The following is a 17370-nucleotide window of genomic DNA, read 5'->3' on the forward strand; positions in this document are numbered from 1 at the left end:
AGTTTCTGTAGATACCACTCATGCCCAGAAATCTTCTAACTTCTTTTCTCAATGACGGTATTTGGGAACTCCCCAATACTTTTAGCTTCCACGTTCTGTGGGACCATCTGACCATGTCCAACGGTATAACCCAAGGATGTGACATGAGCTTTTGCAAACTCACTCTTTGTCAAGTTTACCACCAAGCCAGCCTCTTGCAGTCAATTGAACAATGTTCCAATTGCTCTTTCCACATTTGACTGATCGTCTAGGTACACTGCACAATTCTTTAGTCCAGAATGACCTTGTTGGTTAGCCTTTGCAATGTTGCTGGTGCATTCTTCATTCTAAAGAGCATAACTTTAAATTGGTACAGCCCATTTGGCGTGACAAAAATCAAAACTTCTTCCGTACTTCCTGATAAAGGTTCTTGCCAATATCCTTTAAGTAAGTCAAGTTTGGTAATGACATTTTCTCATCCCATCTTTTCGATTCAGTCCTACAAATGTGCAATACAGTACAAATCTGACTTTGTTACTGCATTGACTTTACTGTAGTCCACACACAATTGTCACGTTCGCTCTGGTTTTGGTACCATCACAATAGGTGAGCTCCAATCACTGCAACTCACTTCAATGGTATCATTCTTAAGCATGCTTTGAATCTCGTTTTGAACCTGTACCAACGTGAGTGGATTCAGTCCATATAAATGTTGCTTAATTGGAATAGCACTTCCTAGTTTGTTCCCACATGTAGCTCCATGTGACTGGAATAACTCTTTCAGGTCATTCTGATTTTCCTCTGGAAGGTAATGCAGTAATTTATCCAAATTTCTTATTACCTCCACATTGTCCAATCGAATTTGAGAAATGTCATATTCAGAATCATCTGGATTTATCTCGTCTCCCTGAGTTACAATGACTAACATCTCCTAGTTTTATCCTTCTCTATCAAAATATCTTTTGAGCATATTAAAATGACACATTCTTTTAGATTTCCTTCTGTCTGGCACTATTATCAAATAATTCATCTCACTCAATTTCCTTTCAATTTGATAAGGCCCACTAAATCTTGCTTTTAGTGGTTCACCTACCACTGGTGATAACACTAATACTTCCTCCCCACTAACAAAACCACAAGTTTTTGCTTTCTTATCTGCCTCTTTTCATCACGTGCTGTGATAATTTTAAATGCTTTCTAGCCAACTCACTAACCTTATTAATCTCTACCTAGTTTGACACATAGTCCAAAAATATAGTCTCAGAATTCTGACTCGCCAATTTCTCCTTCATCAATTGGAATGGTCCTCTTCCCGAATGATCAGAAATCAATTCGAAGGGACTGAATTTAGTTGATTCATTAAATACATCCCTGACTTCAGCTAGTACAAATGGAATTCCTTTATCCCAATCCTCTGGATAATCCTGACTATATACCCTCAATATGGTCTTTAAAGTTTGGTGCCACCTTTCTAACGCTCCCTGCAATTCTGGATGATACGCGATTAATTTAATTTTCTTTTTTCTTAGCTATCCATAACTTCCCTGAATAGCCTCAACATAAAATTTGATCCTTTTGGTAGTTTGTACCTGGTTTTAAAAAATGTAGTAACTCCTCTACAACTCTCTTAGCTGTAATATTTCATATTGGAATGGTCTCTGGAAATCTAGCAGACACATCCATTATAGTCAACAAATACTGATCCCCACTTATCATCTTAGAAAGGGGTCCTACACAATCAATTAGGACCCTACTAAAAGGTTGCTGTAATGCTGTAATGGATATTAAGGTTTGATTACTGCTTAAGGTTTTCCTATCACCTGACATGTGTGACAAAATTCAACTACATCCTGATACAGTCCTTTGCTCTTCTACATGAGTTCTTACTACAGCAGGAAGTGAATCTATAAATTCCTCCAGAATAATCATTTCCCTAACAGCTTCATAAGTTAGGTCTATTTTTAATGCTCTTATCCACCTATCAACATTATTTTGTTTGATCCTTTCAAACTCTATATATATCTGACCTCGTTCTTTCCTTAAATTTCTGAACTTTTGAATATAGACTTCTGGCACTAATTCATATTCATTTCAAATGGCTTTTCCCACTTCATCATAATCCCAAGATGCCTCCTCTGACAATGATGCAAACACTTCACTAACTCTACCTACTCATTTTGATTGAACAAACAATACCCACATGGGTTTTTGGCCAATTCAATTTTTTAGCTACTTGAACTCCAAACTTTTTAAGTCGATATACTCTATGCCTTCCCAACTCCTTCTCTTTTGTCAATTCCAAAAGTATTGTTTTTTCTGAAGTTCAAATTCTCTCTTTTTACTCTTTTCTCTTGCCATTGCCTCTCTCTCGCTTTCTCCCTCAGCCCTCTCTTTTTCTCTCTCTGCCCATTCTTTCTCTCTCCCTGCCCGCTGTTTCTCTCGCTCTTCCTGCTCTTTCTCTCCCGTCCTGCTCTTTCTCTCTCTCTGCCTGCTCTTTCTCTCTCTCTGCCTGCTCTTTCTCTCTCTCTGCCTACTCTTTCTCTTTCGTCCTGCTCTTTCTCTCCCGTCCTGCTCTTTCTCTCTCTCTGCCTGCTCTTTCTCTCTCTCTGCCTGCTCTTTCTCTCTCTCTGCCTACTCTTTCTCTCTCGTCCTGCTCTTTCTCTCTCTTCCTGCTCTTTCTCTCTCTTCCTGCTCGTTCTCTCTCTGCCCTCTTTTTCTTTTGCTTCTGCCATTGTCTCTCTATCTTTGTCTTTCGCTTCTAATTCAAGCAGTCTCATGTCTTTAGTATGTTGTAATTTTTCAATTTGCAGCTGTATCCAATGTAGCCAATGGGCAGCATGGGAGCACAGTGGTTAGCACAGTTGCTTCACAGCTCCAGGGTCCCAGGTTTGATTCCTGGCTTGGGTCACTGTCTGTGCGGAGTCCGCACGTTCTCCCCGTGTCTGCGTGGGTTTCCTCCGGGTGCTCCGGTTTCCTCCCACAGTCCAAAGATGTGTAGGTTAGGTGGATTGGCCGTGATAAATTGCCCCTAGGTGTCCAAAAAGGTTAGGTGGGGTTACTGGGTTATGGGGATAGGGTGGAGATGTGGGCTTGGGTAGGGTGCTCTTTCCAAGTGCAGACTCGATGGGCCAAATGGCCTCCTTCTGCACTATAAATTCTATGTATCTTAGCTAATTCCAATCTTTCTTGCCACAACTCAGGCTGCGTATCTGGCATCTCTTCCAAATTTAACTGCTGAGCTATGACATTAATTATCTCTACTTTCCTCACCCCTGTTGGTAATTGCAACTTGTCCACGAATTCCAAATGATTTGTTTTGTGAACCTCCCGGGGTTATTTCTTCGATACCCCAGAAGCCTCTGAAAGAACCACCTTTTTTGTTTATAAATTTAGATTACCCAATTATTTTTTCCAATTAAGTGGCCAATCCACGTATTCTGCACATTTTTGGGCTGTGGGGGTGAAACCCACGCAGACACGGGGAGAATGTACAAACTCCACACGGACCGTGACCCAGAGCCGGGATCGAACCTGGGACCTCAGCGCCGTGAGGCAGCTGTGCTAACCACTAGGCCACCGTGCTGCCGTCTGAAAGAACCATCTTACAAGTCACTTCCGATTAAACTGACGGAGCATTAACACCCAGGAGTAGCAGCGCCGCACACTCGCTGCCTTAAATTCAATAATCCCAAAGCAAAGAAGGAATTACATTTTTTAAATTCTGGGCACATCCCAATTTTTTGTTAGGATGCCGGACAAGAACCCATCTTTTTGCAATTCATCTAGAATTCTATATTGTATCTATTTGTATGCTCTGCCCCTTCCGAAACGGCGTCATGGCGACGCACGCCGTTGGGACGGCCTCAGTGCACCTCCGGAAGGCCCTCACCCGAAGCTCTGCCCCCGATGGGCCAAGTTCTCAACCGTGCGGTTGACGCGTGGTCTCAGTGGGCGGCAACCCGGCGTGGTAGCTGCGGACTGTGATCAACGCCGCCACAGTCAGGTGGGAGTAGTGTGCTGCCGGCCGCGGGGGGGGGGGCTTCCGAGAGGGCTGGGGGGGACTGGTAGGGGGTGGCCAGGGGGGCACTACCTAGCAGGTCGTGTCCGCATACGGCCCGCGCCATGTTTAACGGCCCGACCGCTGCGGGTTGTCGCCGTGCGCATGAGTGGCCACAGACCGGGCCATTCTCCGGCCGTTTACCTCGTGGGAATTTTACTCAGCGCTGGCTGCTAGCCCCTCACCGGTCACAGGATTGGTGAGGGGGCGCTGCCAATTTTTTTCACACAAAACGCCACAGATCCTTCGCACGTAGCCTCAGAAACGGAGAATCCAGCCCACTGAATGTATGCATCTTACCCCAGATTTTCATAACATTACTTAAAAAAATATATAAAGTATAAAAAATTTATAAAATATGAAACTAGACAAGGGAGCAATTTGTGACTTGGTTCGAAACAACTAAAGTATTTTTCACTTTGCTACTAGTTAGAATGGTTTTATCAGGTATGAACAGAACAACCTTCCCAATGTGAATTCAGACAGGAGGATCCACCTCAACCCAAAATCAACCCACGATGAAACTTGGATGCACTTTTACAAATATTACCCTAGTTTGCAAAATCCACGAGCCCATAGAATCCGTACAGCGCAGAAGGGGGCCATTCAACCCACAGAATTAGCACCGACCCTCAGAAAGAGCACCCATCCAGACCTATTCCCCCCCGCCTTATTAGAGTAACCTTGTAACCCCATCCAATCTTTGGACACTAAGGGGCAATTTAGCATGGCCAATCCACTTAACCTGCACGTCTTTGGGCTGTGGGAGGAAGCCGGAGAAGCCGGAGGAAACCAGAGGTTTGCACTGAGTGCTGAATTTGGGTGCATTTGAGTGCTGTAGTGAGAGTTTGGTGTCTGAGGGATATTAAGGGTTAATTTTTATCTAAAGTCCAGTCTTTCTTTTATTTAGTTAATTAACTTAAAAGTTGCTGTTTGGTTTAGAAGAAAGTGAATTTTCAATCAGCTTTAAACAAAGGTTCTACTTGTAGCTACTTGCAGCTGGAGCTTGTTAATTAGTTAATTGGATTAGGCCAGTTTTCAGAGGCTAGAGTCACAGTATAAATCTGAGCTAGTTTCAGTGCAGACTTTGTTTGCCTGGAGGTCGGTGACCAGTGGTGTCCCGCAGGGATCTGTTCTGGGTCCTCTGCTCTTTGTGGTTTTTATAAATGACTTGTATGAGGAAGGGGAAGGGTGGGTTTGTTTGCCGATGACACGAAGTTTGGGGGAGTTATAGATAGTGTTGAGGGTTGTTGCAGGTTACAGCAGGACATTGACAGGATGCAGAGCTGGGCTGAGAAGTGGCAGATGGAGTTCAACCTGGATAAATGTGAAGGGATTCATTTTGGAAGGTCGAATTTGAATGCTGAATACAGGGTTAAAGGCAGGATTCTTGGAAGTGTGGAGGAACAGAGGGATCTTGGGGTCCACGTACATAGATCCCTCAAAGTTGCCACCCAGGTTGATAGGGTTGTTAAGAAGGCGTATGGTGTGTTGGCTTTCATTAACAGGGGGATTGAGTTTAAGAGCCGTGAGGTTTTGCTGCAGCTTTATAAAACTCTAGTTAGATCACACTTGGAATATTGTGTCCAGTTCTGGTTGCCTCATTATAGGCAGGATATGGATGCTTTGGAGAGGGTACAGAGGAGATTTACCAGGATGCTTCCTGGACTGGAGGGCATGTCTTATGAAGAAAGGTTGAGGGAGCTAGGGCTTTTCTCACTGGAGCGAAGAAGGCTGAGAGGTAACTTGATAGAGGTGTACAAGGTGATGAGAGGCATGGATAGAGTGGATAGCCAGAGACTTTTCCCCAGGGTGGAAATGGCTGTCACGAGGGGACATAACTTTAAGGTGATTGGAGGAAGGTATAGGGGAGATGTCAGAGGAAGGTTCTTTACACAGAGTGGTGGATGTGTGGAATGCATTGCCAGCAGAGGTGGTGGAGTCAGAGTCATTTAAGTGACTCTTAGACAGGCACATGGACAGCGGTAATTGAAGGGGTGTAGGTTAGGTTGATCATAGATTATGATAAATGGTCGGCACAACATTGTGGGCTGAAGGGCCTGTACTGTGCTGTACTGTTCTATGTTCTATGAAACCCACACAGACATGGAGAGAAGGTGCAGACTCCGCACAGTCACCCAAGGCTGGAATTGAACCCGGGTCCCTGATGCTCTGAGGCAGCAGTGCCAATTACTGTGCCACCCTACCACGCCAATGGTTGAGTCTTGTAATTATGAAGCCAAGGAAATAATGCTATATTTCATTTAAAACCAAAACACTCTTGACATGTGCTATCGCCCTCCAATACAGGATGTACATTGCAGCTTTCGTACCTGTTATGTCATTCCTTCCTCCACCAGGAGGCCCCATTGCAGAAAGAAACAATACATTTATAATAGTCAGCTTTGATGTATCCTTCCGATCGTACCAATGACCATGGTCTATCCACTGTCGAAGGAGCTCTATTGGTGGTTGGGCTCCGTAGATTTCTTTTGCAGGCATATTGAGATCATCTGGAATCAACACGTGAAATATTTGAGTGGGAATCTTCTTTTACAAAAGGGGAAAAAAGTGTATACATATCTCCCAGCGCATCCCACGCAATTTGCAAATTCCATCTGAGGGGGCAAGCTTTAGGGTCGCGCTACCAGGACTGCAAGGCCTTTGCATGCTACGTTTAGCACTGATCCACACAAATGGGGACCAGGTGTAACGCCACCTGGAAGGGTCTCCTAGACCATCTGAGGCCCCCGGCTCGTCGGGCTCTGGGCAAGGTGGTACCCTGGCACTCCCACTGCCATCTGGATGCCTTGGCGCTGTCACCCTGGCACCTTGGTGCTGCTGCTTGGGTGTCCTGGCAGTGCCACCGGGTGTCACTGCCGGGTTGCTGGCCGGGTGACCGGGCTGGTGGTGCCAAGGTGCCCAGGGCCCAGGTTGCCCGTGCCAGGGATTGAGCCCGGGGGTGCCCTGCCCTTATGAGGTGGGGCTTGAGGATCCTCCAACAGGTCAGTTGGGGTATTGGGGGGGGGGGGGGGGTCCAGATTGGGGGGGTCCAGAGGCCACAGTGGAGAAGCCGTGGGGGGTGTCAGTGGAGGAGGGCAAAAGAAAAGGTTGGCGCTACTAACAAAGCAGCACTCCCTCAGACCTCCCACAGAAGCCCAAATTTTCACCCCACTCCTTGAGTGGATCTTGAACACATACAGTTCCAATTTAGTGGGTAAAGTTGTATCAATAGAGGCAAACTACCAACTTGAATTACTTCGAAACTTCAGATCCAGCCCACTGAGAGGTTAAAGAAATATCTCAATTCTACTGATCTTTATGGATTAGATCAAGACACAATCGATAGGGTTTCTCAATTCTACAAGCTTTCCCAATACGGTCTTTGGGCCAGATATTGGGCTGTGTAATGTCTGCTTACACACGTATGAAGTAGACATTAGTCCCTCTGCATTTGCCAAGAGGGTCCCCAGTGCTTGCTTGGGTTTCTGGCGCCAACTTTGTTTTTTCTGAGTCAGTTTGCACTGTTATGGGTTGCACTCAGGGAAATTGGCTTGTAACGAGTACCAGACATTAACATATAGATCAGGGAGTGAGGTCCTGTGTGTTCCTTCCAGATGCCACACTAAAAGATCCAATCACCATTCCAGACTTCTCCTCTATCCCCCTTGCTACACACCGGAGACCAGATTCCCCTGCCGGCTCCGACTACCAACTTACCTCCCCACCCCCATGCCTCCCAGTCCCTCCGCCTGATCCATAGCCCTGATCGCCAGGCCTGACCAGTTGTTGCGGGTTGCCTTGCACCACCCCTCACCCCTGAACTGACCCCTGGGCCCATTTTATTGAATTATATCGTGGAACGAACTGCGCTGGGTCTGTGGCCATGAGGGTCCAAAAGACCATAAGACCATAAGACATAGGAGCAGAATTAGGCCACTCGGCCCATTGATTCTGCTCCGCCATTCAATTATGGCTGATATTTTCTCACCCCCATTCTCCTGCCTTCTCCCCATAACCCCTGACCACTTATTAATCAAGAACCTATCTATCTCTGTCTTAAAGACACTCAGTGATTTGGCCTCCACAGCCTTCTGCGGCAAAGAGTTCCACAGATTCACCACCCTTGGACTGAAGGAATTCCTCCTCATCTCTGTTTGAAAGGATCGTCCCTTTAGTCAGGGGGCTGGTTTAGCACACTGGGCTAAATAGCTGGCTTGTAATGCAGAACAAGGCAGCAGCACGGGTTCAATTCCCGTACCGGCCTTCCTGAACAGGCGCCGGAATGTGGCGACTCGGGGCTTTGCACAGTAACTTCATTGAAACCTACTTGTGACAATAAGTGATTATTATTATTATTATTATTAATGACAGGGATATTAATTTTTTTAAATCTCAAATTTACATTATTGAGCAGCAGCATTGAACAGACTCTCAGTGGAGGAAGGTTTGTTTTTGGCACGAAACCTATTTAAAATGTAGACCCCCTTACCGACAAAAACAATGGACATCTTTCCGACGGGTGGACCATAGACCCCCTTCCTTCTCCTGTCCAGTTTGGACATTATGATGTCTTGCGTTTGGTTAGCTGAGGTCCTGGCCGACAGGCTGATGCAGTTGGGAATGTAGTGCTCTTTGGGCAGCTGCATGAGAAAGCTGTTGGTAATGGCGGATTTCCCTGTGCCGGTGGGCCCCACAATTAGCATCGGTACTTTGTGTGAGACCAAGGTATGCAGGAAGAAGCTTTGCCTGGCCGTCTCCATGGTGGGAATAATAAGATCGGAAACCTGTCAACCAAGAGGCATCGGAGCAATAAAAATCCAGAATGTTGCAGCTACATCCCGTCACGGTAAGATCGTAGAACATTCAGATTTCATCATTTACCCAAAAGCAAAACTCTTCTCCTAATTTGTTTTATATCTGGGTTCTCTAGTATTTTCTAATATTTGGAGTATTTGAAATAAAGGCTTAAATTGTAAGTTTTAAATGCTGACAATAGCAAACTAGACAGCCACGGTAGCACAGTGGTTAGCACTGTGGCTTCACAGCGACAGGGTCCCAGGTTCGATTCCCGGCTGGGGCACTGTCTGTCTGGAGTCTGCACGTTCTCCCCGTGTGTGTGTGGGTTTCCTCCGGGTGCTCCGGTTTCCTCCCACAGTCCAAAGGCGTGCAGGTTAAGTGGATTGGCCATGATAAATTGCCCTTGGTGACCAAAAAAGGTGAGGAGGGGTTATTGGGTTACGGGGATAGGGTGGAAGTGAGGGCTTAAATGGGCCGGTGCAGACTCGATGGGCCGAATGGCCTCCTTCTGCACCGTATGTTCTATGTTCTAAAGCTTGAGGAGCTCGGCCAATGAATGGGGCGAAATGGCCCAGCCTTGACCAGACCTGCCTCCATAAACTAAAATCCTTTCAAACCAAATTATTCCCGATCTTGAGAAATGATTTCAATAAGATTGCTGAAAGTTTAAGAACGAAGAACCGCCATTGATCCGTGACGCTCTGCGTCAGCCAGGCTTTCGAGCCTTTATGGGCTCGTTATTGAGGTCAAAAGCGTTTTGTAAAGTGTGGATGGCAAGGAAAGGAGGGCTTGTGGTGCAGCAGGTAGTGTGCCCAAACACTGAGCCAGAAATTCCAGGATGATTGATGGTTCGATCCCGGTTCAGGCAGGGTTGGACCCGGGACCTGCCTCCTTGCCCTACTCGAGGTGGAGACGTGGTGCCGTGGGTCTGACCCGCCTCGGAGCAGAGAACTCACCAAGATTGCCAAGAAAGCCGAAACATTGATGCAAAAACGTGCCAGGAATAGGAGGCAGCCCTGACAGAAATATCTGAAACAGCGGGAAAGTCTGCACTTATCCTGAAAAATTGAACTGACAGAATCTCCCAACTAAAAAAAGGCAATCAAACCTTCGCTCCAGCCGGAATTTCTTGGTCTGTTGTGATATAATCAGTCCACACTATCCACGATCCATTGCCAGTCTTTTTGAAAAAGTAATCGTAAACGCTTCCTGTGTGAACCAGGGAAAAAGCCATGAGCCGTCTCAGCATTGCAATTTTAATTACGGTTACTGCGTTTTCAAAGTCTCATATTCTAACCTCTTTCAGGAAATATATTGTTTTTGGTAAGTTTGACACTCTTTGGGCGGGGATTGTGGTCATCCATTCCCAAGATCAAATTGCGAAAGAAAACATCAAATTTTTTGCGGCTTTCACCGTTGATGGTGGCGCCAATCGCCCACACGGTAGCAAAGAGGAACAGACCCTGCAACCAGAGCGTGATTTGCTGGCTTGACATTTCTTCGTTGTCTTCCTTTCCTGACTGAGCTATTTCATCTGCGAGGTAAGGAAAAGACAAACCAATTGTTAGCGACACAATTCTCAGTTGACGTTTTGCTTGGCAGAGCTCAAGGGTTTCATGGGCGGAGGCGGTGGGGCAATGGTATCGTTACTAGGCTGGTAATCCAGAGCAGGTAAAGCTCTGGGGGCATGGGTTCGAATCCCACCCCTGCAGATGGTGGAATTTGAATTAAAAGTCTAATGCTGACCATGAAACCATTGTCAATTGTGAAACCCCATTCACTAAAGCCCCTACATGTGACTCCAGACCCACAGCAATGTGGTTGACTCTTAAATGCCCAGCAAGCCACTCAGTTCAAGGACAATTAGGGATGGGAAACAAAAGCTAACCTTGTCAGTGATGCCTACATCCCGTAAAAGAATAAAAAAACACCTAGGTATATTTCAAGTTATTTGCATGTAGTGATTGCAGTGGTGGAAGCACCTCCATGAACATCCCCATCCTCAGGACTTTATAGACTCCCAACACTGCTATTTGGCCCATTGAGTTTGCACTGGCCCTCTGAAAGAGCACACTACTCAAGCCCTCTCTCCCCGCCATATATCCCCAGCTAACCTGCACATCTTGGACACTAAGGGGCAATTTATCACTGCCAATCCACCTAATCGGCACATCATTGGAATGTGGTAGGAAACCGGAGCACCCGGAGGAAACCCACGCAGACACGGGGAGAACATGCAGACTCCGCACAGACAGTAACCCAATGATTGCAGACCAGGGGGCTGCGAAAGACTGAATTGCTTGATACCCTCTTCAGCCAATAGTGACGAGGGAAGGATCCATCTCAGCCGTTCCCGGAGATCCCCAAAAACACAGGAGCCGGTCTTCAGCCAATTGGAATCACTCCACAAGAACGGCCAAACATATTGGATACAGAAAAGGATATTGCCCCTGACAACATCTGATTGGTTAGCTAAAGATTTATACTCCAGAACTATCTGTTGCCTTTAGCCCAACAATCCCAGTACAACTACATAACAGGCATTTAACCAGCAAAGTGCAAAATTACCAAAACAAGGCCTGTCCTCAAAAAGCAGATCAAATCTAATGCAGTGATGTAACAGACAGTGCTGAGCACCAATTACTCACCCATACCCAGCTCCAGTGTTTACCTTTGGTTCTGTCGGTTCCAGATTTCATTTCACCCTTGACCCAAACATGGACAAAAGAGCTGAATTTCAGAGTTTCTAACCACCCTTGACATCAAGGCCACCACAGAGGAAGGTGGCATCAAGGAGGCTGGTCAACTGAGATCAATGGGAATCAAGGGAGAAACTCTCGAGCGGTCGGATGCGTTTACAAGCACAAAGGAAGGTAATTGCGGTTGTTGGTGGCCGTTCATCACATCCACTGTGCATCCCAGCCAGAGCTTCCCCGAGTCGTATCCTAGACCCAAACACCAGCTTCAGCAATGACCTTCCATCCATCAGAAGGTCAGACACAGGGTGTTCACTGGTGACTGCACATTTGCGACTCCTCAGATACTGAAGCAGTCCATGCCCATTGTGATGTTCTTTGCTTTCTGAATGGGGATGGGTTTGAAGTGTAGTCTCTCACAAAGAACATCAAGCTACGTTTTGAACAAAGCTAATTTATTTACACTACAACTAAATGGATTCGATTTGCTTGCTAAGATATAAAAGATTACAGATTCACTAAAATGATGATTCTAATTACAGAGCTCCTGATAACACGACTGTTCTCTCTCTCGCTTAACAACCTTCTCCCGGAATCAAGAGTATCACGTGATCCACGTGTATGCGCTTGATTGCCATCTAGTGGTTGGATGCAATTACAGTAAAATTGTTAACCCATCATTATTCTTACAATATACATATTGTCACACCCACATCCAGCCAGTCCTCACTTGGCTGATAAGAAGCAAACAACATTCACGTCACAAAAGTGCCAGGCAATGACCATCTCCAACAAGACATCAACAGCACTGCCATCGCTGAATCCCCCCACCATCAATATCCTGGGGAGGGGCTCACCATTAACCAGGAAAATAACTGGATTAGCCACATGTGTGGCAACAAGAACAGGTCCCAGGCTGGGTATTCTTCAGGGAGTTAACTCATCAACTTCCCAAAGTCTTTCCTCCACTTATGACATTAACTTCTAATATTGCCCATGAAGCAGTGGAGTCAGTTACTAAGTACAGACAATAATCAGAAACACTGGTTGCCCCAGTGTGCGACTCGCTGTCAGGGATGTGATTGAATACTCGCCACTTGACTGGCTGAGAGCAGCTCCAACATATCCTGGGCAAAGATGCCCACTTGGGTGGCACCGTCTGCCACTTAAACAGGCACCTTTGCCATCGGCACCTTGCGGTTGCAGTGTGTACTGCCCACAAATATTGACTACAGAAACTCACCAAGGTCTCCTTGACGGGCCATTAGTGTCCAACGTTTAGGTAGGATTACGGGGATAGGGCGAAGGAGTGGGCCTAGGTCAAGGTCGTTCTCGACTCGATGGGCCAAATGGCCTCCTTCTGCACTTTAGGGATTCTATGATATGAATGCCTCAATTGAAGCTGCCTCCACCACACTTCCAGGCAGTGCATCCAGACCCAAACCACTCGCTGTGTGAAAAAGGGTTTTTTCCTCACATCGCAATTGCTTCTTTTCCAAATCACATTAAATCCATGCCCCCTCGTTCTTGATCCTTTTACCGGCGGGTACTGTGTCTCCTTATCTACTCTGTACAGTCCCCTCATGATTTTGAACACCTCTATCAAATCTCCTCTCCGCCTCCTTCTCTCTTCGGAGAACAGTCTCATTCACTCCAATCTATCCTCACAACGGTTGAGCAACCGAATAAAAAGTCTGAAGCAAAGACATTCGACAGATCATTGAAATTCAGGTAACTCAGTAAAAATTGCATTAGTGCTGCAGCAAGTAAGACCCAGATTTAAAGAAGGAGGAACTCACCCATTAAACAAGTGTAGAGCCTCATCATGCTGTAGGCAAGGTGCATCGGAGAAGTCTGCACAAAAAACTTGCAGTGGTGTCGGGTAAATTCCAAAGAAGGCTGGATCAGCCAATGGAACATGTCATTGATCTGAAACCAAAATATCTCAGTTGTTTATCTGGAACGCCTTTACAATTCCTAAAGTCTTCAGAATAACTCCACACATGATTCAGCCTCTTTGCCTAATGATCCATCTTATCCTGATAGGTGGGGGCTCCCATTAAGGACAGAGATGGGGTGGGGGGGGGGGATTCTCCTCTCAGAGGGTTGCTTGCCTTTATGATTCTCTCCCACAGAGAGCAGTGGAGGCCGTGGGGGTCACTGAATAAACTCACGATTGAGTTCGACAGATTATTCACTGACCAGGCAGCCGAGGGCTATGGGGACAGGAAGGGAAGAAGAATTAGGGCCACGATTGGATCAGTCATTGAATGGGGTAGCAGACTCAATGGGCCGAATGGCCTACTCCTGCTCCTGTTTCTCATGGTCTTATCTGAGGAAGGCTGCCAGCTTGATCTTGGTTCCGGACAATGCTCGGCACAACATTGAGGGCTGAAGGGCCTGTTCTGTGCTGTACTGTTCTATGATAATTTGAGGACGGGTCTGCCCTGAACTAGCTGGTGTCAGCTCAATCGGAAATAGGAATGTCGTAAGTGAGCACAATTCATCCGGATGAAGGGGAGGGAATATCGACCGGGGCTCTCATTCCTTTTAAAAAATAAATATCTCCTATCAAATATCCTCTCTTCTCCAAGAATAACAGTCCTAGTTTCTCCAGAACTGAAGATTCTCATCCCCAAGGCCATTCTTGCGAATCCTTTCTGCAATTTCTATGCTGGCTTCACATCCTTCGTAAAATGTAGTGCCCAGAACTGGGCGTGATACTCCAATTGAAACTGAATCAGCGTTTTGTACAGGTTCAACATAACTTTGTTGCTTTTGTACTCTATGCCCTTATTTAAAAACATCAGAATCGAGAAGGCTTTATTAACTCCCTTCGCTGATTTGTACACATAAACCCACAGGTTCCTCTGATCCTGCCTCTTTAGAATTGTACCCTTCCTGTTATATTGCCTCTCCACGTTCTTCCCACCAAAAGCAATCACTTCACATTTCTTCTGCCTTAAATTTCACCTGCCACCTCTCCTCCCCAATCCTCCAACCTGTCTGATGTTCGACACTGTCCTCGTCACCGTTTAGAATACATCTAAGTCTGGTATTAGCTGCAAACTTTGAAATTGTGGCCTGTACGCTAAACTGTCTAATATAGTTCCCAGGTATGGAATCGCCAATAACTTCAGCGGGAATTGAGTTACAAATGTAGATCGCCTAATTTGCAATTAAATTTAGAAAGGGAGAGTATTCTCCAGTAACGAATGTTGTAATTGGAGGTTAGATGTATTGTGTGAAGGTGCTGAACAGCAGTGAATTAATTGCATAAATGAAAAAAAGCGGAGAGTTAAAACTGAAACCACAATGTGCGAATTACGGGTGTGAGTGAGATTCAGCTTTGCCCACATGTGGTGTCGCTGCTCAATAACACTGAGTAGTAAGCTGGGCAAACTCTGTTGACATTTATCACACAAAATTTAGACTTTTCAAAATGTAGAGTTACCAGTTCTTTGTGTTCAGCGGTGACTGTGGGTGGTAGAGTGTCCATGTATGAGTCTTTCAGTGGTGTCCAACCCAGCTGATGGGGCTCCAGGTAAATCATGCCGCACCTGTTAAAAAGGATGGCATTTTAACGCTCGCCGACTGTGGCGGCACTCAGTGCCAAGCCCTGAGGCTATGATAATCTCACGGTTCATCATACCTACTGACGGTCGCTGGAGAAGCCTGCTCCAAATCTGCCGGCTCAAATATCAAACTCATCTTGGAACTCATCTGGATTATTTCCCCGCTCATTAAACACAACTGGAAGACAAATGGCAAATAAACAACAGCGAGTCGCACACTGGGGCAACCAGATGTGTTTCTGATTATTGTCTGTACTTAGTGACTGACTCCACTGGTTCATGGGCGATATTAGAAGTTAATGTCACAACCCGGGAGGAACGGACTGTGTGCACCAGTATTCGTATTGCCCCATTTTAATTTATTTTTCCTTAGACCTATAGAATCCCTACAGTGCAGAAGGAGGCCATTTGGCCCATCGAGTCTGCAGTGACCCTCTGAAAGAGCACCCTACCCAGACCCACTGCCCCGCCCTATCCCCGCAACCCCATCTAACCTGTGCATCCCTGGACACCAAGGGGCAATTTAGCATGGCCAATCTGCCAAACCTGCACGTCTTTGGACTGTGGGAACTAATTCAGCCCTTTTAACTTTTCCTCCCTAAAAATCAGGATTAGAGAGACTGATAATACATTCCTTCAACAGCTTGGAATGTGTCATAACCACAGCCATCTAGGAGGTAAAGTGGTGATACAATGGCCGCCTGTGTTCCGCAGAGCCGTTGCAGACTCTCGCGACTTCACACCTACAGGAAACCTTGATGGGAGGGTTGGGAAAACATTGGGAGTACACAGTTTTTCCACATCCACTGGAGGGCACTAAACAGAATCCACCTCAGCCCAAACTCCAACCTTGGCAATACCACTTTCACGGAATTCGCACCGGGACCAGTAAATCGGGGAGGAGGGATGGACCATTCCAGGGCCAGAATGAGACCACTGCCCCTGCACAACCAGGGTGATGGAAAAGACTTCAAACTAGCAAGACGCGGGAGGGAGCTGTGAGAAATGAAACAATATAAACAGCAGGAAAGGGGATCATCCGATAGTCTAAGCCAGTGGAGGACATTCATGGAATAATGGAAGCAGAGTGAGATAGAGATAGGGATAATGGGCGGGATTCTCTGGCGTGTTTTGCGGTGGGGGGGAGGTAGCCCACATTGGCCGGAGGTGGCATCTGCTGGTCCCTCCACAATGGGACTCCCCACTGATTCTACCCCACGCCGCTGGGAAACACGCGAGGGAGGTGCGCCGTCGGCGGCAGAGGAAGATCCCGCTGGCATGAACAGCCAATCGATCTTGCTCAATGTGAATAGAGTTAAAAGGTGATAAAGGATCAAGTCATGAACAGGGTTAGTCTACAGACCAGTGGAGGTGGCCCGCCATTGGCCAGACCTTCCAGCACCACCGGTGTCGACGGGGCTTTGCATGCCTGGCGCCCTGTGCTGTTCGGGAGGTCGGCAGGACTGGAATATTCCTCGGTGGGAAGGGCTGGAAAATCTCACCCATGGAATAATAACCAGGGGGGATTTAAATCACCCCAAAATGAATTGTCCCGAACAGGTCGGTAAAGAAGATATTGCTAAATTCCCCGTAGTGTCCTAAAAAGTAAGGTTGGGGGGGGGGGGGGTTGTTGGGTTACGGGTATAGGGTGGATACGTGGGTTTGAGTAGGGTGATCATTGCTTGGCACAACATCGAGGGCCGAAGGGCCTGTTCTGTGCTGTACTGTTCTATGTTCTATGTTCTATGTATGTTCCATGTTCTATGCATGTTAGGGACCAGGACAAAATCTGATTTCTGAGGGACTGAGAATAGAACTTGGTCAAATAAAACGGACCACAATGTTGACAAACTATTTCGGAGCAATTCTATACGATTTCTTCACATCTCTCAAACTCTTCCAGAAATATCCACCTACTTTTTTGTTATCATCCAATGCAGTATTCATATTCTCAATCCAGACAGCATCAACGGGTCCATCAAACACAATCCACTTTCTGGAATCGGTAACAGAAACGGCTTGCATACGGAAAGTTGTGGCAAGAATACCATCTGTCCACTCGTGGCTCACAGGATCGAAGCAACCATACAGCTGTCCCATGGTTACAGCCTTAGGGTTCATTATAGCATACTCAACAGCAAACTCATTCATCAAGCGAGCTTCAAAATAAAACAAAATAAAACAAGAAGAAGATTCAAAACAACTGGGGTCCACCAATTTACTGTTTGTGCATTTTCTATTTCAGTACACACAGTAAAGGATT

General features: G+C 46.3%; 1 protein-coding gene across 3 annotated transcripts in view; it reads right to left on the reverse strand.

Annotated features, from left to right (window-relative positions):
- dnah3 (dynein axonemal heavy chain 3) overlaps positions 1-17370 on the reverse strand; it is a 186555-nt gene that overhangs the window by 47286 nt on the left and 121899 nt on the right. For all 3 annotated transcript variants that reach the window (XM_038820516.1, XM_038820514.1, XM_038820515.1), the window contains 8 exons: positions 17025-17266; positions 15185-15285; positions 14987-15092; positions 13332-13461; positions 10134-10370; positions 9945-10045; positions 8529-8823; positions 6370-6549 (listed from right to left, as the gene is read on the reverse strand). In XM_038820516.1, the coding sequence (XP_038676444.1) occupies positions 6370-6549; positions 8529-8823; positions 9945-10045; positions 10134-10370; positions 13332-13461; positions 14987-15092; positions 15185-15285; positions 17025-17266 (1392 nt within the window). The remainder of the gene's footprint in view (positions 1-6369; positions 6550-8528; positions 8824-9944; positions 10046-10133; positions 10371-13331; positions 13462-14986; positions 15093-15184; positions 15286-17024; positions 17267-17370) is intronic.

The sequence above is a fragment of the Scyliorhinus canicula genome, chromosome 15, assembly GCF_902713615.1.
Source record: "Scyliorhinus canicula chromosome 15, sScyCan1.1, whole genome shotgun sequence".
Classification (NCBI taxonomy): Eukaryota; Metazoa; Chordata; class Chondrichthyes; order Carcharhiniformes; family Scyliorhinidae; genus Scyliorhinus; species Scyliorhinus canicula.